This window comes from Grammomys surdaster, unplaced genomic scaffold, assembly GCF_004785775.1.
Source record: "Grammomys surdaster isolate TR1022 unplaced genomic scaffold, NIH_TR_1.0 143, whole genome shotgun sequence".
NCBI lineage: Eukaryota > Metazoa > Chordata > Mammalia > Rodentia > Muridae > Grammomys > Grammomys surdaster.
The window spans coordinates 8,849,824-8,877,627 of NW_021604601.1; the positions used below are offsets into that span (position 1 = coordinate 8,849,824).

Genomic DNA, 27,804 nt, shown 5'->3' on the forward strand with positions numbered 1-27,804 from the left:
GTTACAATTTACAGTAGACATAAAAGGAATTAAGCACCAGTTTGCGTTATGAAGATGCTTATGTGTTTCAGCGACATCAAGCCATCCAGGTCTATAAACCTGTTCTCAGACTCCCCCGTTTCTCTTTTCATCTCCAGACATCTTTCTGAAATGCCTGTCCATCCTTCTTCATGCCTCATGACAATCCCCATTAACTATGTAGATACCACTGTTGCCTTTCCGTCCTGGTACCTGGGCTTTAGGCCAGAACACTGGCTTTTGCGGTTCCCCTCCACCCCTCTACTGGGTTTGGCGACCAGTTTCCTGGCTAATCATGGTTTTTAAGATTCACCCTTTACAAGGGGACACAGACAGTGAGAGAGAGTAGCTTCAAGCTCATACAGCCAGAGAACGATCTCATGGTGGTGACTCTGACGGCAGAGGGGGCTCAGGTCACTCCTGATACCCTCTGTATCCATGCATGGGGCAGGGTTTCTTTTGTTGATCATGGTGACATGCTGCCTCTTTCCTGTGGATGGTTCTCTTAAGCTGTAGCTCTCAGAAATGCTGGGAGCATGGAATGGTGGAATTTCTCATTTCTTCATGAATTCAAGTCCTGTTTTTTAACAACGCATTCTTCACAGCCTAATATTAAAACTAAGCAAGTGGTTTCACATCAAACTAGAAGTGAAGAGACAAACCAAGTTTGATATTTATTTTTATTCTTTTTATTTATTTTTGCTACCAAGCAACCAACTGCAGGAAGCATATCTGGTTTGCATATACATCAGTTTCAGTATGCCATGGCACAGTGGGAAATAGACGCTTCTCAGAGGGTGATCAGTAGACATACGAGGAACAACTTCTACAGAGTTATCCAAAGAGATGAACTCATAGCAGTGAGGTCTTTTGTGGTTCTAGAAACATCCATGCCTTTACATGGATTCTGGAAACAACTTTGTTGTTTGATACTGTCTTAGTTAGGGTTTTACTGCTGTGAACAGACACCATGACCAAGGCAACTCTTATAAGGACAACATTTAATTAGGGCTGGCTTACAAGTTCAGAGGTTCAGTCCATTATCATCAAGATGGGATCATGGCAGCATCCAGGCAGACATGATACAGGAGGAGCTGAGAGTTCTACATCTTCATCTGAAGGCCACTAGCGGAATACTGGCTTCCAGGCAGCTAGGATGAGAGTCTTAAAGCCCATGACCACAGTGACACACCTACTTCAACAGGATCATACTCTCTAATAGTGCCACTCCCTGAGCCAAGCATATACAAACCATCACAGATACTATTCCTAGGGAGACATAAACAAATGTCTGCCCACCTCAGATAGGGAGTCAGTGACAGACAAAATTATGGATACCAGCAAAGTCCAACTTGATGAATCAAGAACTATTAGGGTTGCTTACAGTAACATGGATGAGGGTTTACTTCCAGGAGCAGCAATGACGCAAAGGCAGCTCCATTACCAAAGCTTACTCCAGCACGTTTGACTGTTCACAAAAGCTGGAAGCCAGGAGCTCACTGCACAACTTAAAGGTAGCTCAAACAGTGTTTCTTGCAAGCAACTCAGCTGGTCTCTGCCTCTTCCAGGAAACCCAGCTGGTTCTTATCCTCTCTTGGACAGCAGGGGTTGCCTGAGAGCATCTCTCAGCCATCCTCAGTAGTTATGTATGCCTGAGGAAGGAGGGACTTAGGTGCATCTATCTGAATAGTTTGAGGGACTTTCTGAAGCCACTGGGTCATTTGCTTCCTGAGCATCAGTGAGCCGCTCTGCTGGATGGGATAAGTCATTGTGGAGGAAACTGCTACATAACAAACTTCAAGGGATCCACTGAAGGATCGCAACTGTCAATCACCTGATGACAAGCAGCAGGGGTCTGTGAGCCAGGAGACTTTCAGGGCTTCCTTGTGAGAGGTTACAACTAGCTTACCTCATGGTACAAATATCAGCCAGTGGCCTACTGAGCGTCTGTGGCTTTCTTGAGTCCTGAGAATAAAAATTAACTACCTGTTCTCTGACCTAAGGGACACAGAGAAACGAAAAACAAAAAACAAAAAAAAACAAACAAACAAAGCAAACAAACAAACAAACAAAAAAAACAGCCATTGCGGTGACAGAGAGAGAAGGTGATTTGTGGTGTCCTGGTAGCACTCATGAGCCCCACAGTGTCAGTCAAGAAGGACTTCTTAAGTGGCACTTCTGCCCAGAAGGGATGAGAAGGACATTGTAAACCAGAGAATGATTCTCAATTGTAATTAAGTTGCAGGATTCCCCCACAGGCTGCTCTGGTCCAATCTCACTATGTTCTGATCTGAGCCAGTGCCCTAGAGCTGGTTCCTTCCTTCCGAACTCTGGCCTTAGAGGAACATACAGGCAAGCTTAGCTGTCATGGTCCTGCTCACTGTGGGCTTCTGGCTGTTCATGTCCCTAGGCCCTGCTTCCCTGCCATCCCTGCAAGTATTCCACTGGGAGGTATTAATTAGAAAACACGTGGCTGTCAAGCTTTGTACAAGAGATGGCTTCTGTCAGTTCCATGTTATTTTAAAATTTTTGAACTAGTGTTTTTGAGGTTCTGGAAAGGTAGATGTAATCTTCAAAATTATAAATCTAAAATGCTTAAGGAATATTTTTGCTTATTTGTACAAAGTCTTAAAAGCATGCCACAATGTACATATAACAGTCGTGTTTTATGATCGATAACATTCTGAAGTTGTAGAATGTCTGGTGTGTTTTCCAGTGTTAGCCTTAGTACCTACCTCTTAATGAGTAAAGAAATAGCATTTCTGTTAATTATTTTTATTCATAAGAGATTTTAAATCAAGCATGGGTATTCTGAGACAGGAAATGAAAGTGTTGGGTGTTGGTTGCTGAGTCTAAGGATAACTGTGGCTCTAGTGTTTGTGGGGGAGAGACAGTATTGCCACGTGTGTGATAAGTCACTCCATGCCAGCTTTGACTTAGATGATTCTTTCTTTCCTTTTTCTGGGGAGTGGTGGGATTTTTTTCTTTTCTTTTCTTTTTTGGGGTTGTATTTAATTAATTAATTAATTAATTTATTTATTTATTTATTGATACAGGGTTTCTCTGTGTAGCCCTGGTTGTCCTAGAACTCACTTTGTAGACCAGGCTGCCCTCCAGTTCTCAGAGATCCACCTGCCTCTGCCTCCTGGGTGCTGGCACTAATGGCATGTACCATCGGTCCCAGCATCAGGACCGATTTGTTTACCCAACCTGTTAGTGACTTATCTAGAGTTGTCTGTCTAGACCCATAGAGTGTTAGCACTGAGGGACACAGTGGGGAATAACTGGAGCAAGGAATAGGAAGCCATGGAGGTAGAGCCCAGATCACACACAGTGAGTGGCTCCTTTTCTTGCTTTGTGGTTTGAAATTAGGCATTGCAACTATGTGAAGTTAAGATTGCCCAGCACAGAGCTGCAGGTGTTACTACAGACTCAGAAAATTCCAGAAGCAACCCTGACTGAGGGATGCTTGCAGTTTCCCTGAACCTTGGCTTTCAAGCAGGCACAGCTTCTGGTTTAGTCCATTTGGGCTGCTGCCACTAAGTCACGTAATACAGGCAGCTTTGGGGCACCAGGTTCTCGGGTCTCACGGCTCTGTTGAGTTCAAAGTTGAGGAGCACAGGGAGCCTGGTGTCTGTGGAAGTGAAAGTTGGGATCTTCTCACTGTGTCTTCCCATGATGGAAGAAGCAAGCTAGCTCTTTGGAGACTCTTTCAGGAGCCCATTAACCAGGCTCACAGCTTCAGAACCTGGAGACTTCCCTTGCTAATGCAGTCACATTGGTGGTTAGCTTTGAACACAAGCCTGTAGGGTGGGGCACCAACATCAAGCACTTAGCCAATTCTCAGACTTAAGGAGAGGCTTCAGGGTTTCCAAGAAATGAGAAACTTAGGAGGGAGGAGGGAAGGAAGGCCATTATGCTGGTCTCAGGTTGAACTTGGCCTCTGGCCATATCTTTTCTCGGAGGACTCAGGGAGCAGCAGTGGTTCCTGGAGGGAACAGATCAGGTGTCTGAAATCAGATCAGGAATGCTTGTTCTGAAAATCAAGGCCATGAGAGAAAAGGGAAACATCTGAGATGGTTGCATCATCCCGAATAGCCTAAAATTGCTGTGTGCTTAACGAAATGCATACAGGGAACTCACACACCTCAGTGCATTAGTGTGTGTGCATGCAGACCGGTCCTTTATACATCCGTTTGCATGACCTTTGACACACGGTAATGGATTTGACAGCATGTCTCTAGTTTCATACCAGTTCTTTTAGTAAGTGTGGAGAAAATGTGATCTTGTTTATAGTTTCTATTGTTTTTTTTCCCCATGTCTCACTTTGGTGGCGGCAGAGACATAACTCAGCCACGTGTGGTGCTGCATGCCCGTAATCCTGGCCCCTGGGAGACTAAGGAAGCAAAGGATCTTACCTTGGAAGTCAACCTGGTCACATATTGAGATGCTGTGACAGAAATAAAACCAAGCTAGCGGAGAGATGGGGGAGAGAAAGGGAAAGAGGAAGAAAGGGGGGGAGAGAAAGAGAGATATGACTAACACAGAAAATGCAGACTTAAGGAAGGAAATATGCATTTAATTTCTGTTAGTTCATTTTGTAATATTTTATTTAATATTCATGCATGTATACAGATGTGTTTGGATTCAATTCTCCCCCCCCCATACACACACTCCTTCTCCTCCCATTCCTTGCCCAGCAGTTTAATTTTTGATGGCATAGATTTCAAAGAAACCATGCCTTAAGAGGCTTACTACCCAAACCACCATTCTTTTAAAATAGATTATAATTTAAAAGCTAATTTAGAAGTAATGCTCTGTGGTGTTAAAAGCCTACTTCCCTTGCCAGCTCTTTTTCTTCCAGGTACTTCTCTCTCTTCCCTTTCTTTCTGTCCCTCTGTCCCTTTCCTGGGCTTTGTGGCTGGCCAGCTTTCCAAGATGGTAGCCCTGCGCTCAGGGCCGCCGTCCTGGAGGGCGAACCACAGTTCTCTGCCGCCTGAGGGGTGTTGGTCAGTGTGAATCAATACATGCTATTTGATCTGCTATCGAATCCCTTCCTTGGCCTTTTCCTGCCCTCTGGGTACCATTTGCTTGCTCTGGTTTACCATGTATAGAAATGTGCTGTCAACTCCAAAATGGACTTTCTCCATTCATCCGTGTTATTTTTATGTGTCATTGTAACTGTTTCAGGGGTGCTCGAGGGTTGGAAGACCACAGACATGGCTCTCTAGCTGCTGTGTGAACCCCATGGCAGAGACACCTGACTTTTTCTTTCCTTCATGCCCCCCATGACATCAACACAGGCACATAAGAGTTGCAGAGTTAGGACTAGACTGACTGAAAATAGAATATCTTAAAACTCATTTCAAAGTACGGACTGGCTGGTCACTGTTTATCTCTTACTATTTGGTATAGACTGAAAGGTTTTCCTGAGAGAAGTGAGCAACATTTGATGGCTGGTGGAATCCACAGACAGATTCCCCAGGTGCAGGTGGTATTGTGTAAGGAGCCTAAGAGATGAGAGACGAGAGAAGATGCCAAGGTGGTTTTCCTGGGGTGCTAAATTACTAACTTCACTGAGGCTCTCAGCCCTTTGCACTTCCCAGGTTCGAATCTCCTGTGTCATGTGGCTATGCATAAACATGTCTTCTCTCCACACGGTCCTTCATTGGGTATATGTGTTTACATATATGGAAAAGTGAGATCACCTTGGTCATTGTTTCTGTCAAACAGAACAAACAAGCCAAGCCTCACCATTGCCAAAAGCTTAACCATTTAAATGGCAGTAGGTCAGGCTTCAGTTAATCAGTGGCAGAGCCCAAAATAATTCTGGGCAAGGTTTCCCTCCATGCAGAACTGGCCTTGGCTCAACAGATGAACCAACAAATGGAAAGGGTGTTCCGTATTTATTCAGTTTGCTGTGATTCCATTCTCACTGCACGAAAAATATTCCACTTCCTATAGATATTTGTGTCTTTTGAACCAACTATCTAAGTGAGTGCTTGCTATGTAACACATGAGCCTGGAACTCAGTGGCTTAAAAGACATATTTCTTACTATTTCTGGGTCAGAAATCTGCGTCCTCTGAATTGAGGTCTCCCACTGGGGCTGCAGTCAAATATGGCTAAGTTGAAGCTATCCAGCATGCACGGGGAGGTTCTGTGTATAAACTCGTTCACTCGTGAGGCTCTTGGTAAGAGGCCATGCTTGCACTGCCTGTCACACAAGCCTCTGCATAGGGTACCTCACTTCATGACAGCTGACTTCCCTTAAAAGGCCAAGAGGGTGACAGGAAGTGCATAGTTTGGAAGTTTAGTCAGTCATGTTAACTTCCCATTGAGGGGATGGCCTATTATCTTCAACATTCTCTAGAAGCAAATGACCAGGTTCACCCTCACTTGGGGAAACTGCAAATAACAGGAGACTGAAACCACTGAACCATCCAGTAGACCTACTAGGGCTATGGTCTGAGTGTACCCCCAACCCCATGTCGCATCTGTTGTAATCAATCCCCAGTGTAACAGGCCTCCCCGGAGTGGGTTAGACCGGAATACTGAATAGATTAATGTCCACTATAAAAGGGCTTGAGGCTTTGAGTTTGGTATTTGCTTTCCCTCCCTCATTTCTATTTCTTGCCCCTTCCTTCTTCCATGCCACAGTGTTTCATGAAAACCTCCTGCCAGATGTGCCCTCTGGTCTTGAACTTTCCAGTCATGAGTAAATGGTTCCACCTTTAGTGAACAACCTCAGCCAAACACAGTGGTTCGTACTTATAATTCCAACACTGGGGATGGTGAAGCAGGAGACTCCTGAGTTCAAGGCCAGTCTACAACACCTAGCAAGACGCTTCTAAAATAGTACGACCTAGTCCTAGATATCCTGTTACAATAACGCAAAACTGACTAAGGTATTCTGCCATTCCTTTCACAGTATTCTTCATTTAAACTAGCTCTGGGGATCAGGAGGTCTGGACATATCACTCCCTCTAGGACCACTGCAGTTAGGTGGCCACAGGGGAGCAAATTTGCCGTCCATCATCCCATGGAATCCCTTCCATGTTTCAGGCTGCTTCCCATCCGCCCCTACACACTTCTCTTTCACATAACCTCCCTGGACGGGGCTTCTTCACCTGCTCTTCTCGTAGGTGTGGATCACTGTCTGCCTGATTCTCCTCTCGGCTTTGAAGCCACACGTCTTTCCAACTCTGTGGCCTCTAAAACAAATGCAGAACCTGCAAAGTTTAGTTTAAACCGGGAGGAATCCAACTGCCTAACACAAACAGGGGACAGCAGTAATTATGGGAAGTTATCAGAAGTCCACACAAGCACAAGGCTGACTCCCTAGGAGGAAGGGAGTCTGTTTGTAGAGTATGTGGTATGTCCTCAGGGCTTTGCTGGGATGTTTCTGATGGCTAAAGGAAATCAGTTCTCAAATCTACATGAAGGTGGAGCCAGCATGGGCTGTATTCTGATTTGCCCACCATGAAACAAGACTCACAGAAGCCCAACAACCTCTGCAAGGTTGCACACTGACCGCCAGAGTTAGGCTAAAATGCCAGGGGCTCTCGTTCCAGTGCCCAAGGCCATCAAAAATGCCATGGGAATTTCCAACTTGTCCTGTGGACTCACCCTCTGACTTCTGTTATGATAGTGACTTGAGTTCATAAATACCAGTCTTCTTGGTTCTTCAGACTTGAGGTAAGGCTGAGGGTAGGACAGAACCCTTGTTCTAGAATCTTCTTCTGTCCTCTCATTGTGCCCTCTCTGTGGCATAGGAATCACTTCAGGGTTTAGGAGTCTGGCCCAGCCTTTAGCTCATGGATGAGGAAGGACCCTCACTGTTGCTATCATGGTATACACTAGTCTCCAGGTGGCCCTATCTTCTTTCTAGCCTCCGCGACTATAAAGTCAGAAGGGCAGAGTTGGTGAACATCATATTAACTGTTGCAACAAGGATGACCCAAAGCCTTCCACGTTGAACATACACATTCGCCATCCCTCATGGACCATTGTCACCATTACTTTTGGGTTGCTGTGATCAAATGTCTGGCAAAAGCAGCTTGAGGAAGGGCTTATTCTGGCCCACCGTTCAGGCAAAGCCCATCGTGATGAGACCCCGGGAGCTTGGCACAGCCGGTCCCATTTCATCCATAGGAAGAAGAGAACAATAAGTGTGTGAGCTCGGCTCACTCGTCCTCTCTACACAGCCCAGCATCTTAGCGCGGGGAATGCCATTCACAGTGGGTGGGCCTCCCTCCCTCAGTCTACCCAACTAAGATAATCCTCTACCACAGGACTGCCCAGGGCCCATCTCCCAAGTGGCTGTACATCTCAAGTTGACAGCCGAGGTTAGCTATCATAGCGATGGGATAGCCCCAAGTAAAAGTTAAAGAACTCGGGCTCCTAATGATGACTGAAAACACTGGAGAGTGCAGAGGGAGACTATTTCACCAGAATCTCAGAAGTGGACTCCTGTAGATACATGATTGCAGGCCTCTTTTCTAGAGAACAGTAGTATTTCATAAGGCATTGAGTGCGATGATCTGTGGCTTTACTTACAATGTAATATAAAACTCGGCCTCTAGCTCTTATCCCTGACCTAAAGTAAGGCTTGGCATTCCTCTCTCATTGCTATGAGCCTCTGAGACCTCAGCTAAAATCTCACCCAGAAACTAGGGAGCCCAGAATCAGGTTACCATCAGAGCCTCCGCCCCTACTTCCTGCATAGAAGCCCTTCTGTCTCTAACAGTTCCTGGCTTTCCCGTGTCTACCCAGAAGGAGAGGCTGAATTCTCAGCTGGTTTGGAAAACAGGAACAACTGGATACTTCTCAGATCCTCACCTGATATCTCATTTGTGAATTCTCCTCTTCAAATAACATTGATGCATAGCTTGTGGTGTATAGTTAGATGCTACGAAAGCTTATCCTTTCGTGCCGTGGGCCAGCAAGCACTCTTTCCACCGACAGAAGAGGCAAAGTCAGGACCCAAAAGTGGTGGGAAACTTCTATGGAAAAGGTTTTCCAGAACTGTCGAGAATAAGGACACAATTTCACCACTGAGCATGTCGGCACTAGCAGAGCATTCAAAACCTTTGCTTCCATAGCTCATACATTTATACATATTGCAAATACTTACAACTTCTAGCGGTTCTAGCAGTGGCTCTGTGGTAGCCACAGTGACACTCTCTTGGGCAGTTATCTCTGAAAAATGTAAAAGACCATCCCAAGAACCAAGTAGCTCTTTGGGGCATCATCCTTCTTCAGACCGTTTGAAGCAACCTCACGAACGGTGTGGTGGCACACGCCCAAGATGAGCCAAGACTGAGCGGTAAGAGAGGCATGTTTTACCTGTATGTATACATGAGTGCCGTATGCATGTCTGGTGCCCACAGAGGCTCTCTGGGATCGAATTCCTGAAACTGGAGTTACAGTTGGTTGTGAGCTGCCCTGTAGGTACTGAGAACCAAACCCGGGTCCTCTGCAAAGTACTCTCAGTTACTGAGCCATCTCTTGATGTTGTTTTGTGTGATGTTGGGTAGATGCTAAGGCCCTCATGCTTGGCTATCTTTTTGGCAGGTCCACATTAGGCTGCTTATCCTGCCTATCACTGGCCATCCATCTTCAGAAGCATGTTGCCAGTGACTTCTGGGTTTCTTTCTCCCCAGCCTGGCCAGACTCACACACATACACCCACACCTGCATGAACACACACACACACACACACACACACTCACAGCACCATAGTGCCTTTTGTATACTGTTTGTTTGTTTGTTTTAATTTCGGAGTCTCTGTTATTGCATACAACATTGGTTTATACTGATGGCTGAATTGGCTGCCTTCCAAACTCCCATGTACCTGTAATGAAAGTGTGGAATGATGGATATGCTAAAAACTGAATTTTCTAATTCCTCATCAATCTCAGGGATGGAAGTGGACATTTGGTCCTTCTCCCCTTACCTAGAAGGTTGAAAGGGTTCCCTTTCCCCGCAGGCATAGGGTTAAATGTGGCATCTGAGTCACAGAGCCTTGGGGAGAGGCAGAGGCAGAGCTAGCTGCAGAATCTCCTAGCATGTGCATAGCGTCTCCCATAACACCGGCTGCCTGAGCACTTTGGTGTTAGGATGTCATTCACTGCCACAGCAGGGGCCGTGGTTTCAGCATGTTCCACTAAGTTCAGTTTAGCTGAGGTGTCAGAGTGCCCGCCTGGTGGCCTGCGTGTGAGGTACCAAATGCAGGTTGACTCACAGTTGTCATGAGCTTAGATCTGCTATTTTCTCCTTACTGGAATAAAGACTTGTTCTGGTTACGGGCTTGCCTTCCCTGCATACAACACTTTTGCCAAAATTACTCTCCATACAGAATGACTGCTCTGCCATCATGGTAGTCTACACAGCATCGCCTCAAACCAAGGAAGTCACTTCACAGCCAGAGGACTGTGGCAGTAGGCATTCACTCATGAAACCCGTGGGTCTTACCATGTCTTCCACCCCTGTGAAGCTGCTGGCATGAGAGAAAGGTAGAATGGACCCTTAGAAAACACATTTACAGACCCAGGAAATACTTGAACTTGATTCCTTCAGAGAACCTTGACTCACACTGACCTAACATCCTGTCCTCTGGCGGTATGAGCTGTCTGAAAATGAGGAATACACGTGGACCTCACTCTCCCTGACATGTGGTGTTAGCATGTTGGCATGAAGTATGTGCAGTAAACATACATGAAGAGACTATGAAGAGACAAGTAAGACTCTGTACTGTCTTATGCACAGAGTCTATGTAGCATGATCATCCATTCTAGAAAGCATGGTAGGACACAGGTAGAGAGCTTCTTGGCAGAAGCCTCACATGTATGCAAAGCTGTATTTGACACTTTAACCCACGGAAGCAAACACATGGAAATCCTAGGGTCTGAAAGCCAAAGGCTGGGAAATCTGTCTGTGTGGGAGAAGGAAGCAGGTCATATGACTAACAGCTACATCCTGGGTGGTCTCAGCAGTACCCACACTGGACATTGAATCACCTCCCTACACAGTGAGGACCTGCTGTCTTCAATATGCTTTGGAACAGGAAGGACTTGGTTAGCTTTGTGCGGTCTGGCACAAGCTGGGGCCATTGTCCAGGGGTTTTCTAGAACGTATAGGAATTAAAGTCATTTGTATTGTACTGAAAATGCCCCACTGTTGAATAGTTTGCTCCCCAGTAACGCTCATTGGTGAGGCAGTCAGCGTTCATTGGGATTCAACTCCATTACTGTCAGTGTTGAGAGACTTGACTGGTGTTATTTCTTATCCCCTCTGTCTCTGGAGGCCTCCCCTCCTACCCAGAAAGCCTTGAACCGAGTCCCCCATGCCTTCCCCCTCCAAGAAAAAGAGAATCTACTTCCAAGAATCTGAGACTCTGGGTCTCCCGAGGGTTTGGGAGGAATGAGTAGTCTGTGTTTGGCTCTCATCTACCTCTCCGACTTCCTTCCCCTCCTCTCTCCCTCTGCTCCTCACCCCTTTCCCTCCTTGTCTCCTCTCCCCACTTCCTACCAGGAAATCAGGATGCTGTCCATGTCTCTAATAGCAAAATATAGCAGCACTGCCCAGTTGAATACAGAAACCCCCAAAGCCAGCAAAAGAATAACTTCTAGTCATGTCCTGTAAGGAATAACATATAAGGTTGAGAAGGAAGGTAGCTTTTGTTTCGCTTACTCCAAATGAAAGTCCTTCACAGCCCAAGTCACAGGAAAGACTACCTAGAACAGCCCTCCCACATAAGTCCTTAGCCCTCGAAGGTTCTGACCCAATTGAGACTACACATTTTTATTTTTTAATAAAAGTTTTATTTATTCTTTGAATATTTTATCTCTACATATAATATATTTTGATCATACTCACCACCCAAAGCATTTTCTTTATTGACGGTTGAGTTCCTAAGAGCCTGAGAAGATTTTTAATATTTTGACAGTTTCTTTCCTTTAATGCAGTTAATAATAAAGCATTGAAAAATAATGCTTCTTTTTAATAATATTTTTCTACTTCAGAAATAAGCTGTGATTCCGTTACACTCTGAGAAAGCACATAGGCACAAAAATCACACTCATACCCTTAGCCAATGAAAATGAGGAATTATTTTTAGGGCATGTTCTCCCAGTCAGGAATTTAAAATGTGTATATGAAGCAAAATTGAAGTATCTTGACCCTACTTTGGATCTTGTATTTTCTAAAGTATTTTCTGTATCTTTCACAAATACTATGTGCTATGCTGGATTCTAGGCCAGAGGTTACATACACCTGTGAACCAAGCAGACTCATTGCCCTGAGCTGCTTTCTGGGAAGAGTCCAATAATAAGCAAGTCGGGAGAGATGGCGTGTCATGCAGGGACTAGCACTATGGGAATTAAAGCCTGAAAAGCGTTGGGATGCGTGCATGTGATAGAGTGGGGCTGGGGTTTTAGGTTTTACCGTTTTAAGGAGCGGCTGGTTGGAGGAGATTCTAGATGCCCAGTTATCTGGTAAAATGGAAGACTAGGCCTAAATGGATACCCTGAGAAACGGCACGTCTACTGTAGCTCAAAAATCCAAAGGAGTAATAAGGAACATAGCAAGCGGGCAAGGGGTCAGAGAAGGGGGTGTGGTCAATGGGACGGTAGGAGTCGGATGGCTTTGTGGCCTCTGAGAGCCCCTGGGTCTGAGTTATGAGTCATCTTACGGCACCCCTCCTGGGATGAGCATATAGGCAGGATGCAGGCCCAGACACCACTGGGGCAGGCAGATTCAGGAGAGCCAGGCTCCACGTATGAGAACATGCTGATTTCATTTGGTTTTTGATGTATGTACATCAGCAATAAGTGGTTTTTAAACTGTTGTCTCCGTAAATGTAACATAGCTCTTCTAGGCAGTGTAAAATAAAAATCTCCAAGTGATGGCCACATTGTCACATTTCCCCTTGATGAAGCATCTTAAGGCTTGCAGGGTGTCAGGGTTGATGAGGCACAGAATCAGAGCTGAGCTAAGACCCCTACAGAGTCGCCCTAACAGAAGCGGAACAATGCACTTTTAAATATCAGACGGGGTTAGAGACAACCAAACCCTAGCATTTAATCTAGAGCAAGAAAAAAAAAATCCAATGGTCTACATCGGCCATACTGGGCCCTGCATGGGAATGTCTCCCTAGCACACAGTACCAGCCTATTACCATGCTGCCAGGGCACACTGAGAGTAAGGTGGCGGAGACACTGTCCCCAATTAGTTCAGCAACCTTGTGTGATCTGGAGAAGACAGAACTGCAGTGAAGGATATACGGTGTACAGGGCCTAAGAAGACCTGTTACATCATTAAAGGGCTAGTTCAGGACAGGGACACACACACACACACACACACACACACACACACACACACACACACTGGCTTTAGGACTGGGCTGATGACTCAGTGGTTAAAGCATTGACCATAGAGGTGAGAGGACCAGAGTTCAGACCCCAGCACCTACAGAGATTACAGAGATGTTGGATGAACATGGTAGCCTTTCTGTAATTCTGGCCTCAGGAGGCAGAGACCAGGGATCCCACTCACAAGCTGGACGGTGAGGCTAGGCATATGAGTCTAGCCATACCAGGAAGCTCTAGGTTTGAGAGACACCACCCCACACCCCAACTCAATGAACAGGGTAGAAGAGTGAGCCACAGTAATTCCAACATCAACCTTGGGCCTCCATATGCTTGAGCCCACACATGCATCCCCCCCCCCACACACACATGTATGGTGAGCCCACCCATACACAAACAATCTTGCCTATACATACATGAATACATCAGATTTTAAAAAATGCCTTCCATTCCCGTAATTCACTTCCATTCCCATAATACTACCCAGAAGCCTCTGGATTCCTAGAAAATTACTTGACACAAATATTTAAATACCATAGTACCTAACAAGCCCTTGCTATTCTTAATAGCAGGTGAGTAAATCTGGCCATCTGCACAGACTATGAGCTAAAGTGTCGAAGCCCAAGGCTTGCTATCTTTAAGTAGATCTTGCTGGGTGTTTGGGAGACCCAAGTGAGGAATAACAACCCTTCTCCTGCATGCTTGGAAGGTGTCTAGATACAGGGCTGAGAGAGCACCTCCACTTTCCACAGGCATCCCGAGTTATGAGGGTGGGTCTGGCTCCCCACCAGGTGCTGCACAGGAGGAAGGCCACAGGATCAGGGTTTGAGCTGGCCCCATTTAAACTCTACAGCTCCAGTTGTTGGTGACTTCCTCTCTTTGATGAGGTGGCCTTGATCTTTCTCCTTTTCTTAGCTTGAAATGGACAGCTCTCAAAAATAAAAAATAAAAAAGGGGATACCAGAAGGAGCATGTGGAGAAGACTGGTGTGCTTTGGTAGGTCTGGGGAGTCCCTGTGTAGCCCACACAGGATTGCACGGGGTTTGTCGCCACCCTCCTCTCTGGCATTGAGCTCTCTCAGCTAACTGCTCTCATGGTTTTCTCTTTTGTCCCCTGGGTCCTCTTATTTAAACACCTTCCTTTGGCAGCCATTCTTCTGGACATCTAGAGTAGTCAACCTAGCTCCTGAGAATGGATCTGTCCCAGTACTGGCATCGCAGAGGAATGCTGGGAACTTTATAAAATTATCTACTGGAGACTTGGGGAGATGGCTCAGTTTGTAAAGTATTTTCCTCACAATCCTGATTTCCAGTATCCACGTAAAAGCCAGCCACTCTATGCCTGTTTGTTACCCTAGCATTACAGGTATGGCAGAGATAAGAAGATCTCTAGGGCTCACTGGCCAGCCAATCACTGGCCAGCCAATCTAGCCAATCAATGAGCTTCAAATGCAATACAAGACCCTGTGCCTTAGTTAGGGTTTTATTGATGTGAAGAGACACCATGACCAAGGAAACGCTTATAAAAGAAAACATTTCATTGGGGCTGGCTTACAGTTTCAGAGGTTCAGTCCATTATCAGCATAGTGGGAAGCATGGCACCATGGCAGCAGACACTGTGCTAGAGGAGCAGAGTTCACCATCTTGATCTGAAGGCAGCAGGAGGAGACTGGATTCCACAATGGGTGGAGCTTGAGCATAGGAGACCTCAAGGCCTATCCCCACAGTGACACACTTTCTCCACCAAGGCACTCTAACAAGACCCCACCCACTCCAACAAGGCCACACCCACTCCAACAAGGCCACACCCACTCCAACAAGGCCCCACCTACTCCAACAAGGCCACACTTCCTCATAGTCACTTTCCATGGGCCAAGCATTCAAACATGTGAGTCTGTGGGGCCAAACCTATTCAAACCTCCACACTCTGCTCCAAAAAATAAGATCGTGAGCCATTGAGGAAGACGCAACCTCAACCTCTGGTCTTCACGTGTACATATATGCACAGGCACAGGCATGCATGTGTATGCAAACCTACTTGCACATACAGTAATACAATACACTCCCCCACACACACAAACACATACATACACACACATGTACAAACACATACATGCACACACGACAGAAACATCTATTTGTTTCTTCTGTTCTAAAGCAGGGCGGATGTTTGTTCTGGATCCTCTTTTCTCTCTGTCGCTCAGTAATGTGCCTAGTTGGCCTGATGGCAGTAAATGCATTTCTAACTACAATGATTAAACAGCAAACCACAAAACAAGCCACGCTTGTGTTCCCTGCCTGGGGGGTGGGGGGAGCCATTTGTTTCACGGTGACTCATTCGAAGAGGAGAAAAGATCACTTTTATTACATCCCTTCAAACCCCCAACCTCTGATGGCGCTCTGTTATTATTTCAGACTTGTGAGTCATTGCCTCAGATTATTGTATTCCATCTATTGTTTGTCGTAACTACTTATTATTGAAATACATCGTGATCGAAGAGCAGAGGTTTGAAATAATAAGTTACTCTGTGATTTTCAAACCTGGAAACCCACTCGAGTTCAGAATCAGTGAATCAAGGCCTCTTTCTCTTCCTGCATGATAATGATAATAAACACACACCCCTTGTCTGTACCTAAAAGGCACTTATCCTTATCCTGATGCTTTCTCTGCACAGAACAAAAAAGAAATAGTAAATGATGTCCATTTCCTGTAAGTTAGGAGTAGTAAACTCTTATTGATGGGACTTTTTGTACATGTATCCACAGACAAAAAAATAAAAGTTGAATTGTTTGACTATGGAAAGGATCCTCTGTCACGTGGTTGTAATATTTGCTGCACCATGCTAATACGGTCTTGTTGCATTTTGCTTCTCTTAAGCAAAGTTAATCTCTCAAAAACTGACCTGTGGACAAACAGGGACCTTGTGGATCAATAATGAAACCCGGCTCTTATGTTTGAAATGTAGAAGAAACCAGTCTCGAGGTTTTCACTCAAGGAATTATCTTGTTCCAAAAAACTCCAAATTAGTAGCCAATGGCAAAAATAAATTTACATCCAGTTATAAAAAGAATCATTTTATCTCTGTGGAACTAATGTATATGTTTGGATGTATGATGTGTATATGAATGCAGGGATGCGTGCTATCCATGTGATGCATGTGACGGTCAGAGGGCAATTTCAAGCATCGGTCCTCACCTTCTATCTTGTTTGAGACAAGGTCTCTTATATGCCAATATAGCTGGCCTGTGAGCATCAAGGATGAGGGCTCCTTCTGTCTCTACCTCCCTGTTACCTCAGGACCACTGGAATTACAGTTGTGTGTTACATGACTCAGCAGTATCTGGTTTGGGGAGATCCAATCTCAGGTCTTCACACACAGGAGCTATTTCCACAGTCCCTGGCTGTGTACTTTTAATGGCAAAAATCCTCTGATTTCATAGTCTCAGATAATATCACACCCAGGAGACGGTTCCACTTTTCATGTATAAACATCAAAACACCCACAAATATTTTCCCCCGAATAGTTATTAAAATTGCTATTAGAGGTTTGGAGAGACCGCTCAGCCATTAAAGGCTAGGCTCGCAACCAAAAATTCAAAATCGCTGCAAGAACAGAAAACAGAGCTGTATAATAAAAAAGAGCTGAGTGGCAATGCCACCCCCCTTCTACCTGTTCCTGGCAGCCTCTTCTTCCCCGAAGTGTACATGGTGACACTCTGTACACAGGTATTTGTATACCTGCACCATCAGGAGTCAGACAGCTCTCGCTGCTGTTCACGGCTGGAGTGAAGGTATCTCATTATTTGAGCATTTGTTTTGTCTGGTGCCAAATTAGCTAATATCTTTTATGTTCCAAAAAAAACCCCGAATGCTTTCAGAATCTCATTCCCTCATGCTCACCCTGTCTTCTCCTGTCACTTTCCAATTGAGCTTTATGAAGACGGAGATGCCTGTCTGCTGTCTTCTGTGCTGCCCTGGGCTGTATGTAGGTCACAATTCTGGAGACAGAAATAGGACTCCAAATGGTGTTTATATCTCTGGCAGCTGTATCATCATCTTGTATGAAATCCAGGCCCTCAGAGGCGGAGGCTGCACACACCGCAGATGGTGCTCAGTGGAGCCCAGGGCACTGTTGCACAGGATGTGAAGGAGCTGTTTGTTTCCAAGGGGTCTGAGCTTAGACTGGGAATTTCTAAGTTGCTCATAGTTGAACCAATGTTGCCAGTTGCCGAGGGTTGGCAAGGGACCCACCCAGCCTCATTCCTCCCGGAATTCCATATTCACAGTCACAATCAAAGGCAGAGTCTGCTGGACTATAGATGCTCTCAGCTTCTTCTGAACTTCAGTCTGAAGCTGTCTCCCTGACACAGATGTCATCGTTTAGAAGCATGGATCCTACAGCTTTGATAAAGGGGTTACGGGGACTTCCCAAGAGAACTGAGCACTGTCCTTGGTTGCACAGAGGTGAAAAAGGACAGCTGTCACCAGATGCTCACTATCTCATACAGCTGAGCTGACTTAAAGACCTCATCTCCTAGAGCATGGAGCGTGGAGGATCCCAAAGGGCCTGGCAAATGCTTACAGACTGTGTACCTGACACACAGTAGTTCAGTGAGCTATGGAATATTCTCTTCTTGTCTTCTCTGAGGAAGGCACACAGAAGGGCAGCTCCTCAGAGCCCACATGAAGGGAGTTACAGGCCTCAGCAAACTAGAGGGCACATCGTAATTGCAATAATAAGAATGATAACATATATCCACTTTTTACCCAAATTTACCAATAAATATTTGTTCCATCTTCTCTCTCTACGCCATACTTTCCCTAAACTATTTGAAAGATGACTGCATACCTCATGATACCTTATTCCTGAATACTGCAGTGTACATTTCCTAAGAATAAGGACCTCTCACATAACGGACACATACAGTCAACGTTGGCAAGTTTAACACTGGTCTGCTTTGGTTGGATTTACCATGGATGGTTTATTTCTGGGGGGCTACACACTGCCGCATTTTCAAGGCTTAACACATGTTTGCTTTTAAAATGACAATAAAAGAAACAGAGCCAACATCTGCATGATATGAAGTGTGCTATTAATGAGCTCCAAGATCTGAGTCCCTTCCTTATTACTCCCAAGGAGTTGACACAGTCCAAGGTCTGGACTTGAAGCAATTGAATTTAGGTGTCTCGTGGACGTGCTCAACAGGCTCCCTGTGGTGGCTGGTTTTGATTGTCAACTTGACACGACTTAGAATCTACTGGGAAGAGAGTCTCAAGGAGACATTGTCTAAATTAAGTTGACCCATGGGCCTGCCTGTTGCCTTGAAGGGATTTCTTAATTGGATTAATTGAAGCGGGAAGACCTGCCCTAAATGAGGGCGTGCTTCCTATCAGCAGTGTGCATTAATTCATTTCTGTCTACTTTTGACTATGAATGTAATATGACTAATTGTTTCAAGTTCCCGCCACCTTCATGGTCCCCATCACAACTGACGGTAGCTCGCAGTTGGGAGCCGAATAAACCCTTTCTTGTTTAGGTTGCTTGTGTCAGGGTATTTTTTATCACAGGAACACGAAACAAAGCTAAAACACTCCCCAAAAGGTATCATCCACCAGACCTCTCACACATGTGGGCTCAGATTCTGTTGGTTGTTTCATAGTCAATCTCTAATGAGAACACAGTCGTTTTTGACGAGACATCCTCATGTCTCAAGTTGAAATATAAGTTCCATGCTAGACCCTGGACCCCAGGCCTACACGCAATGGAAGTGTGTGTGTGGGGAGGGGGGGCATTTCAGTAGATCTGCGTACCAGGAAAATATTCTCTCTGCATTCTCAGGAGTATAAGAGAATTGCTATTTGCTTGGTTGTAGAGTCCCTCAGTCCTTAAGTATTGAACTTGAAGCTTTCCAGTGCTAACTCTCATAAAATCAAACATTTGGAGAAAGGTGGAAGTTCACTAATAAGTATTAATGATGCCAGTTTTTGCCTAGACCCTCTGGAGAGAAGCACAGAGCGCCTTCACGCACAGCCAGTACCAACTGAATTGAAGATGCATTTCTGTGATGCGAATGAATATTTTTTTTTCCAAAGAGATATTCTTGTCAAGTTCATGATGCTGTTACAGAATGTCAGAGACTGAGTAATTTGAAAAGAGCATAGATTCATTTTCCACAGTTCTGGAGGCCAGAAAAGCCAAGGTCAAGGGGCCTCCTTGTATTAAATGCTGCATCTCCCTGAGACAGAAGAGAAAAGGCAATCAAAAGAGGGTTGACCTCAGTTTTACAGTAAACACATTCTTGAAGGATGGAACTCGTCCTGGTGACATCAACCTGTTTATAGGAACATTTCCTTGGCTTTACTTGTTGATCAAAGCCCCAAGTTGCAGGACAGTTACTTTGGAGATTATGTTTCTGACATGCTAACTTTGGGGACACAGTCACCCCATTCAGGAGCTCCTCAAGGTCAGAGTTTCTAAATTTTTTTTTCTAAGCAAAGTCCTTTGTATCCTCACACTCTCCCTGCCAAGTTCACTTTCTATGAGACTCCCTGAGGATGCTCATAGCTGCCTGGAGTTGGTACAAGAAGAACAAGGGTCTGTTTTTGATTGTTTTGAATCCTGTGAAGAAACATCACAACTGGATGCCAACCAAGTTGGACTTGACATTTGGGGCCATTGGTGAGGTTTTGGGGAGTGGTTACAGAGCTACTGGGAATGCTCCAGGTGTTTTATCTAGTCAGGTGGCTTTCCTAGAGACAAGTCCACATGGCCAGCAGGGAATCAGCCCCCATTACTACATCTGAGACCATCCTACCATATTCTTAAAGTCATGGGGCATCTCTGGGCTTCTTCCAGGCAGAAGATTCTGAAAAGCATTTGCTCCTTCAGCAAAGGAGTTCCTGTCATGTAGCCCTTAAAAGCCAACTCTTAGCAGTATCCCATCACAGGCCCACACACAGTGGGGTGCTAGTACCCAGATGGGAGGGAGCCACACCCACATCTTGCTCCCAGCAGAGCTTCCTTCTGTCTTCTCTGGCTAAACAGCCCAGACTCTGCTTCTGAGGACCAGCTAGGAGTCCTTTCCCACCAGGCACTACGACCCACAGTGCCGTTTGTGTTTCTTCCACACCCATGACAACATTTAATGTGGCCACAAGAGACCAATGGTAACCACGGCAGACCTTGTTTGTCTTTCACCAAAGAGATCAGGGGTCAGGTGCTGGGTCTAAGGCACAAACTTTAGTCTGTCAAAGTCACCCCTCCTCTACTGCCACCGTCCCTGCAGCATACGCTCTTCTGTCCAACGGTGAGCAGGATTTCCCAGAACTGAGTGTTGAATGGTGATGAGCATCTGTTGTTTCAGCTACCTGGAAAGCTGAGACAGGAGGGTGAATGTGATCCACAGTGTGGAGCCCAGACTGGGGAACCAAGACAGACCCCATCTCTTAAAGACAAACAACACAGAAATTATAGGAACTGGATTACAGTCATGAATTGATCCTGCAGATGCTTTCTGGGAAAGCCTGGATTGGTGTCGCTCAGCCAATAATTCTCCTTCCCTACCCTTCAGAAATGCCCATGCATTTTCATTTCTGTGGTAGAGCACCCTCTTTTGGACAAACTGACCCCCACAATATTGACAAGTGATTCCTTAGTTTTTGCAAGTGAATGTTAGGCTGCTTGAAAGTTTCTGAGTTGTTTGGCCCTGGTGGGTCTGATAGAGGTGTCTCTAAATCGGCATCATCTTCTGTGGTTCCAGAGATGGATAGGGCCACGGACCATGTGTGTTTACAGTGCAAAGGGCTTGTGTATATTTATTCAAACTCCAGACATTCTAAAATCGATTATACAAGCAGGATTTTTTTCTGGTCGGCTAGCATCTCTCTTATGGGTCTTGGGCTGTCATGGTCGAAGGGAGAGGGAAGTTGTCGGAGAGAGCACTACAGACGAGACCAAATCTACATTTTCTTCTTTAAAATTCTAATTCATCTCTTCTGTGGGTATATGTGTGTGCAGGCGTGGATGTGCACATGCCACAGTGCACTCACAGGTGGAGACCTTACAAGGATGGTCTGGGGTTTTGTTTCACGCTGTTCACTTTATTTGAGACAGAGTCTCTTATTAGTTCAGGACTGAATATGCCAGGCTAGCTGGCCCCTGAGCTTCTGGGAAGCCTCCTGTCTCAGTCTCCCTTCTTTCTATAGGAGTTCTGAGATGACAAGCATGTGCTATTACATGGACTCTAGAGATCCAAACTCAAATCCCCACATTTGTAAGACTAGTGCCTTAGACTGAGGCTCATTCCCCTGCCCAGAAATTCTCAGCACAGATGAGTTTAAAGAGAAATCGGTCTCCCTCCTCTGACTGTGGATCCTAACATTGTAATTCATTTCTCCCTTCTCTCTGCACCCTGCTGGCAGCTGTAGGTACCTCGCAGAGAAAATCACCCCTGCCATCCCCGTGGTCGGTGGCATCCTGTTCTTCTTTGTGATGGGGACTCTGCTTCGGACCAGCTTCAGCGACCCTGGAGTCCTCCCTCGAGCCACTCCTGATGAAGCTGCTGATCTGGAACGGCAAATAGGTAACACTGAAGCTCTGCTTTTAGCCCTGGGCCACTCCCTGCCAGTGCCAGCTCCTAAGTTGGGGACAGGCTGGGGTGCTTGTGCAGCGAGCTGGCTGGCATGAAGAGTGGCTGGAAGGGAAGGAGCCATAAGAGATGACCTGAGTAGCAGGTTGGGATGGAAAGCGGTTGAGGTAAGACTGGGGCCACAACAGTGTTGAGGCAGGGGCTATGCCATCATGCAAGAAGACCCCCAGGGAGCAAGATTTCCGAGGTTTCTCTGAAACTCAAGCATCCAATTCTGCTTTGCTCCAGAACTTCCGTGGCTACAGTTTCTCTGCAGGTCTTGGCAACTTCCCTAGTTTCCATAATAAAAGCTAAGTACATTGGTTACATTTCTCGTTGTTGCAACAAAATATCTGTTGAAGGAATTTAAAGAAGGAGTGGTTTGCTTTGACTCAGTGTTTGAGGGTTGTCTTAGTTAGGGTTTCTATTGCTGCAGCTGAACACCATGACCAAAAACCAAGTTGGGAAGGAAAGGGCTTATTCAGCTTATGCTTCCACATTGCTGTTCATCATCAAAGGAAACCAGGACAGGAACTCACACAGGGTAAGAACCTAGAGGCAGGAGCTGATGCAGAGGCCATGGAGGGGTGCTGCTTCTAGCTTGCTCCCCATGGCTTCCTCAGCCTGCTTTCTCATAGAACCTAGGACCACCCGCCCAGGTTGGGCTGGGACCTGTCCCATTGATCACTAATTTTTTAAAAAAAATGCCCTATGGTTGGATCTTAAGGAGGTATTTTCTCAATTAATATTCCCTCCTTTTAGATACCTCTAGTTTGTGTGTCAAGTTGACCTAAGACTAGCCAGCACAAGGGTATATCCATCATAGTAGCAGTCATTGTACCATCATATACCATCGTATCTGCTACTGGGAAACAGAGAGATGAATGCTGAGGTTCAACTCGAGTTCCCCGATTCATTCACTCCTAAACCCCAGACCACAGAACAGCATCATACAGTGTTAAGGGTTTGGCGGGGGGGGGGGGGGAGTCTTTCTACCACAGTTAATCCACACAAGAATATTCCTTACAGACAGTCCCTAAGACCTGTCTCCTAAGTGATTCCAGACCCTGCCTAGTTGATGATCAATGTTAAGCCACCGTACAAGGCAAAGTTACATTTTAGACTGTCTTATTTAGACAGCCTAGGATCCAGGATTTCTTTCATTTACACACCATAACAGTATGGACCAGTAGTGTGTGCTGAAATTAATAGCTTTATTTTCCTTAGAAACTAAAGCCTGAAGCTAGAGTTTGCAGAAATCTAGTTTGAAAATTTAAGAGAGATCCTAATGTCTTCACATAACAGACTTTAAAAGCATTGAGAACCTTTTCTGGATAGTAAATTCTTGCTGTGTCTTATGGACATAACAGCTTTGCTAGAGCGCACCAGTGAGCTTGGTGAGAATAGCAGTCAGCCTGTGGTGACTCAAAGTGAACAGCTAGAATAGGGCTGGAAAACCACCCAGCAGGGATTCTCTCCTGGCCCCTTCACAGCCTCTGCTCAGGCAGCAGAGGCTTGCTTTGCTATGGCACAAGCAAGTACAGGTGTGGCCAGGGCTAGAAATGTTCTTATATTTCCCAAGGTTGAAGCAGAGCTGTGTCTTCCTCTCAGCCTCTGCTCCATCCCTCATGCCTCTCATCCCTTCATGGCCCTCACAGGAGGCAGTCTCCAACACTGGAAGGAGTTGCCTCCGATGCTTGGCGGCCATCTTGTTTCCTGAGTAGAGAAGAGACGAGATGGGGGGAGTCCCGGGGAAAGAGCTCCCTTCTCTAGCCCCTGTGTCTTGGGACACAGGACAGGGAGTGCTAGTTCATTACTGAAAGCCTTTATTTTATAGCATGTTAGTCATTGTTAGGCACGGTAATGACTGTCATGGAACTTGCTCACCTCTGGCAACTCTGTGACAATAATGTTCTTACAGCTCTCTTTTACAAATGGGGAGGGGCTTCAGTAAGAGGAAGTACAGAGCTGGAACCAGGTCTCCGGGTTCCTGCCCCTAGTTCCCTCCCATTCCCTGCATCCCCCAGGAGAGGAGAAAGTGAGGCCAATTCTCTTCAGGAGAAGACTGGATTTGAAGTCTGGGCCATTTCACTTCAGGATGCATCTGGGAAATCCTCTGCTTAGTGCAAAGCCACAGAAGGTGACAGAGTGTACTGGGATCCCCAGACACCACTGCATGCGTCCCTTCCAGAGCAGTGCTGTGAGGGTGCCTGCCTCCCTTGAATAGTCGGACTGCATCAGAAGGGCTATTGGATTTCTCTGCTATAAATGCAGACTCTCATGGTATGTTGAGGCTCAAGTATCTTTTAAAGGAACTCTGTCCCATGAGCCCAAAGGCATAGACTCTATGAGGGGAAGGCTGAGGAAGAGGTGGCCCCAAGCGAGACTTGATTTCTCCTGGAGGGAAGTCAACCAACTGGAAAGCTGAACAAAACTGCCAAAAACGGTCACTGGGATCCATCGGGCTGGGAGCAGGTCGGGTAGAGTCTGGGTGTGTGTGGCATTCTTGCCGTGCTTCTGTCTCCAGCCCCAGTGCTGAAGGTAAAGGTGAGGAAACTCTGCCAGAACCTGCTAAGCCAGGAACTCCACTGTCTCCCTCAGAGGAATGTCCTAGGTTCCAAATGGAGCAACCAAAATATCAATAAGCAAGTTTTGAATCTTAAGAAACTAGAAAGGTAGAGCAAGCTAAACTCAAAGCAAGCAGCATCAAGGGTGGTGGGGTTAGGGGTGGGGGGCACTCGTAAAGTTTAGACCGGAAACCAATAAAATAGAATAGAGGAAAATGCAAAACAAAATCTACAAGGCTAGACATCAGTTCTTTGAAAAGATCAATAAGATTGGCACATCTTTTCCTTTCCTGATGAGAGAGACAGACACACAGACACACAGACAGACACACAGATAGACAAAAAGGAATTGTTAAAATCAGGAGCAGATGGATTTCCATAGATGATGTATGAAGAGCTGGGAATACATGGAAAGAATCTTAGCACCCTCTCACTCAGGGGATGGGACTCAAAACGACAGTGACAATCCCACAATTCCCACCCCTGGGATGACCCCGATTGAAAAAAAAGTAAGGATGTGGAAAACCTAAAATGCTTACTCATCGCTGGTGGTGACGTTTAGAAAAACAATGCCTCAAAAATCTTGAAAAAGCTGAACACAGTGACCACATGACCCAGAGATTCCAGACCTCGGTATATAACCAAGGAAAATAATGGGATCCATTTCCTCATAAAGACTTGTTATACCTGGTGACCCAAAACGGGGCAGAACTCACATGTCCATCAGTGGGTGATTTGATGGCTGTCATCTTATGAATCTGCACATACACAATAGAATCCTATTAGGATTTTTTTAAAAAAAGTCACACATTACTATATGTTACATGGATGAACCAAGAGCATGGCGCTAAGTGAAAGAAGCCAGGCGCCAGGTGTACAGAACTCCATTTATATTATAAAGACCGAAAAACAAATCTCTAGAAACAGACAACAGAATAGTAAGTTCCTGGGACAGGGGTAAGAGTGCAGGTTAATTATACCCACCATGAGGTGGAGGGCCGAGGTGACAAATGCAGCCTAAAATTAGGTCAAGCTAATGGCTGCACAATGCAGTAAAGCCACTAGGAATTATAGTTTGTGCACTTCAATGGGTCACTGTTGTAGTTTGTAAGTTACACTTCAATAGTGTGATTTTTTTTTTTTTAAGGGAAGGAGGGGAGAGTACAGAGAAGGAGAAAGAAGCCACTGGGATGTGGGTTGTACTCTGGCTTACACACTCCCTAGCTGTGTGCCTTTAGACCAGGGCATACTTTCCTCAGCGTGTGCCCCCAGGTTTTGTCTATATAATAGGGGCGATGGCAGGCATCTTGTGAGGTACTTGCCAGGCCGCTGACACTCAGCAGATGATGTTATATTCACCTGACTTGTTTTTAAGTTCTCCTCTTTTTTTTACCCAGTAGTGTCTTTATCTTCCACAAACTCTAGTTCTCATCAGAAGCTACCCGAAGTATGAAGGGAAGGAATTGACGGGCATAGCTGGGCACTGTGCCTCACCCCCAAACCTGAAGGGGTTCATACAGTTTCCTTCCTCATGGCTGTGACTCTTGCTGAGGACTCCTGTAGGCGACTTGGTTTTTGAAAATAAGATTTTGTTTCGGTGAAACCTTAACGTTTATTTTGTGCTATCTGGTGGGAGAAAGAAAATGAAAATTTAGGTTTAAAAGAAATTATTTTTATTATTAAGGCTATTAATTCTAATTACCTGTTTATAGCGTGTACACAGAAAAGCTTGTTAAGAGCCACATGAGTAGTTTATTGAGGGTTTGCCAAGGTTTGGAACAGCTGTGCTCAGCCCCCCACCCCCAGGCGTCTACAGAGGTGTGGGTGTTTAGGGGGTGGGGGAGGGCTTCAGAGCCTGCTCTGAGGCTCTTAAAATTGCCACAAAGTTCCTTCTTCATAAAAATGTCCCCAATAACTTAGGTTACAAAACAAAAGACGTTAAAGAGCGGCAGGGGTCCAAGGAAGGTCAGGTAAAGGTCAACACGGGCTTCCTGGGAAAACTCCCAACTTCAGTTCATCTAAGAACAATCAGTACCAAGCAACTGATTTGGGATTAGAAAACAAACAAAGGCTGACACACTGTCCTACAAATCTCAGGATAAAGCAACTCACCTCCACTAGGAACAGGCCTTCCTGTGGTGGAAAGAGAGGACTGCTCAGGCCCAGTCCTAGACTCCCTGGAGTCATCTCTTGCCCTGGAGTCTCTCTATAATCCCAGGGCTGCCAAGACCAGGAACATCCTTGTAGAGAGCAGGTGACAGCCAACCTGTGACTCCCAAAGCATACTGAAGACATTCTTCCCGGGGCACAGTAACTCAAACATTAAATGTGAGGTCAGCCCATTGCTGAACAGCGGTAGGATAGGATCTAAGGAAGCTGAGGGGCTTTAGTGCATCCACAGGACTGAGGAGCTAGCTCAGCGGTAGAGCGCTTACCTAGGACATATAATGCCTGGGGGAGGGGAGTTGATGTGGGAGGAGAGTGGGGGATGCTCCACCTGTCCCCTGACGGGATCCAATCAAGTCTATCCTCCCTTCCCATTTCTCCCTCCCTGCCATTTTTCTTCCTCCATCTTCTCCTCCCAACTCCCTTCCCCCTCATTTGACCAAACCATCCATCAAGTTTTATCTCTGTGGGTAAAAGTGTTAGGAAGCGCAGTACGACATCCTGAAGCAGGAATTCTCAGCTGGTCAGTAGCTCAGTCCCACACCCGGGTGAGGTCCCGGGAGTTTCCCAGGACCGCTAAAAGGCTGGCCACTACTATGGCTTGCTGGAATTGTTCTCCAGTGACATTGTTAGTCTGTGTTTAAGGGCAGAAATGTTTTCACTGGAATTTAATGGCACTAATGGATGTTGCTAAAGAAAACCATTTCTGAGGTAGGGACGCAGCTCAGTGACAAGATGTACTGTATCATGTACGTGACTGGGTTCAGTCCCCAGGACTGGGGCAGGATGTTTCTCGGAACACTGTTTGCCAATTAAAGACTTTAGGCAGTTTTCTCTGTTGCCACTGAGCTGACTCCAGTATTTTCCTTTTCGATTTTATATTATTAAAGTTATTTTATTGGAGTAATTTCTTTTCTGCAGAAAATTCGAAATGAAATTTTTATCAAGGCTCTTTAATACTGTGAAATGCCCACTGTAACTTTTCTTTCAGAATTATTCCTTTTGTAAAAGTGTGCATGAGTGTGTGTCTGCGCGTGTGTGTGGGTGTGCATGAGTG

At 45.7% G+C, this 27,804-nt stretch overlaps 1 protein-coding gene across 3 annotated transcripts in view; it reads left to right on the top strand.

The window, feature by feature from the left end:
• Positions 1–27,804, top strand: part of Zdhhc14 (zinc finger DHHC-type containing 14) — a 264,495-nt gene that overhangs the window by 121,762 nt on the left and 114,929 nt on the right. For all 3 annotated transcript variants that reach the window (XM_028764355.1, XM_028764356.1, XM_028764357.1), the window contains exon 2: positions 21,809–21,969. In XM_028764355.1, coding sequence (XP_028620188.1) covers positions 21,809–21,969 — 161 coding nt within the window. The remainder of the gene's footprint in view (positions 1–21,808; positions 21,970–27,804) is intronic.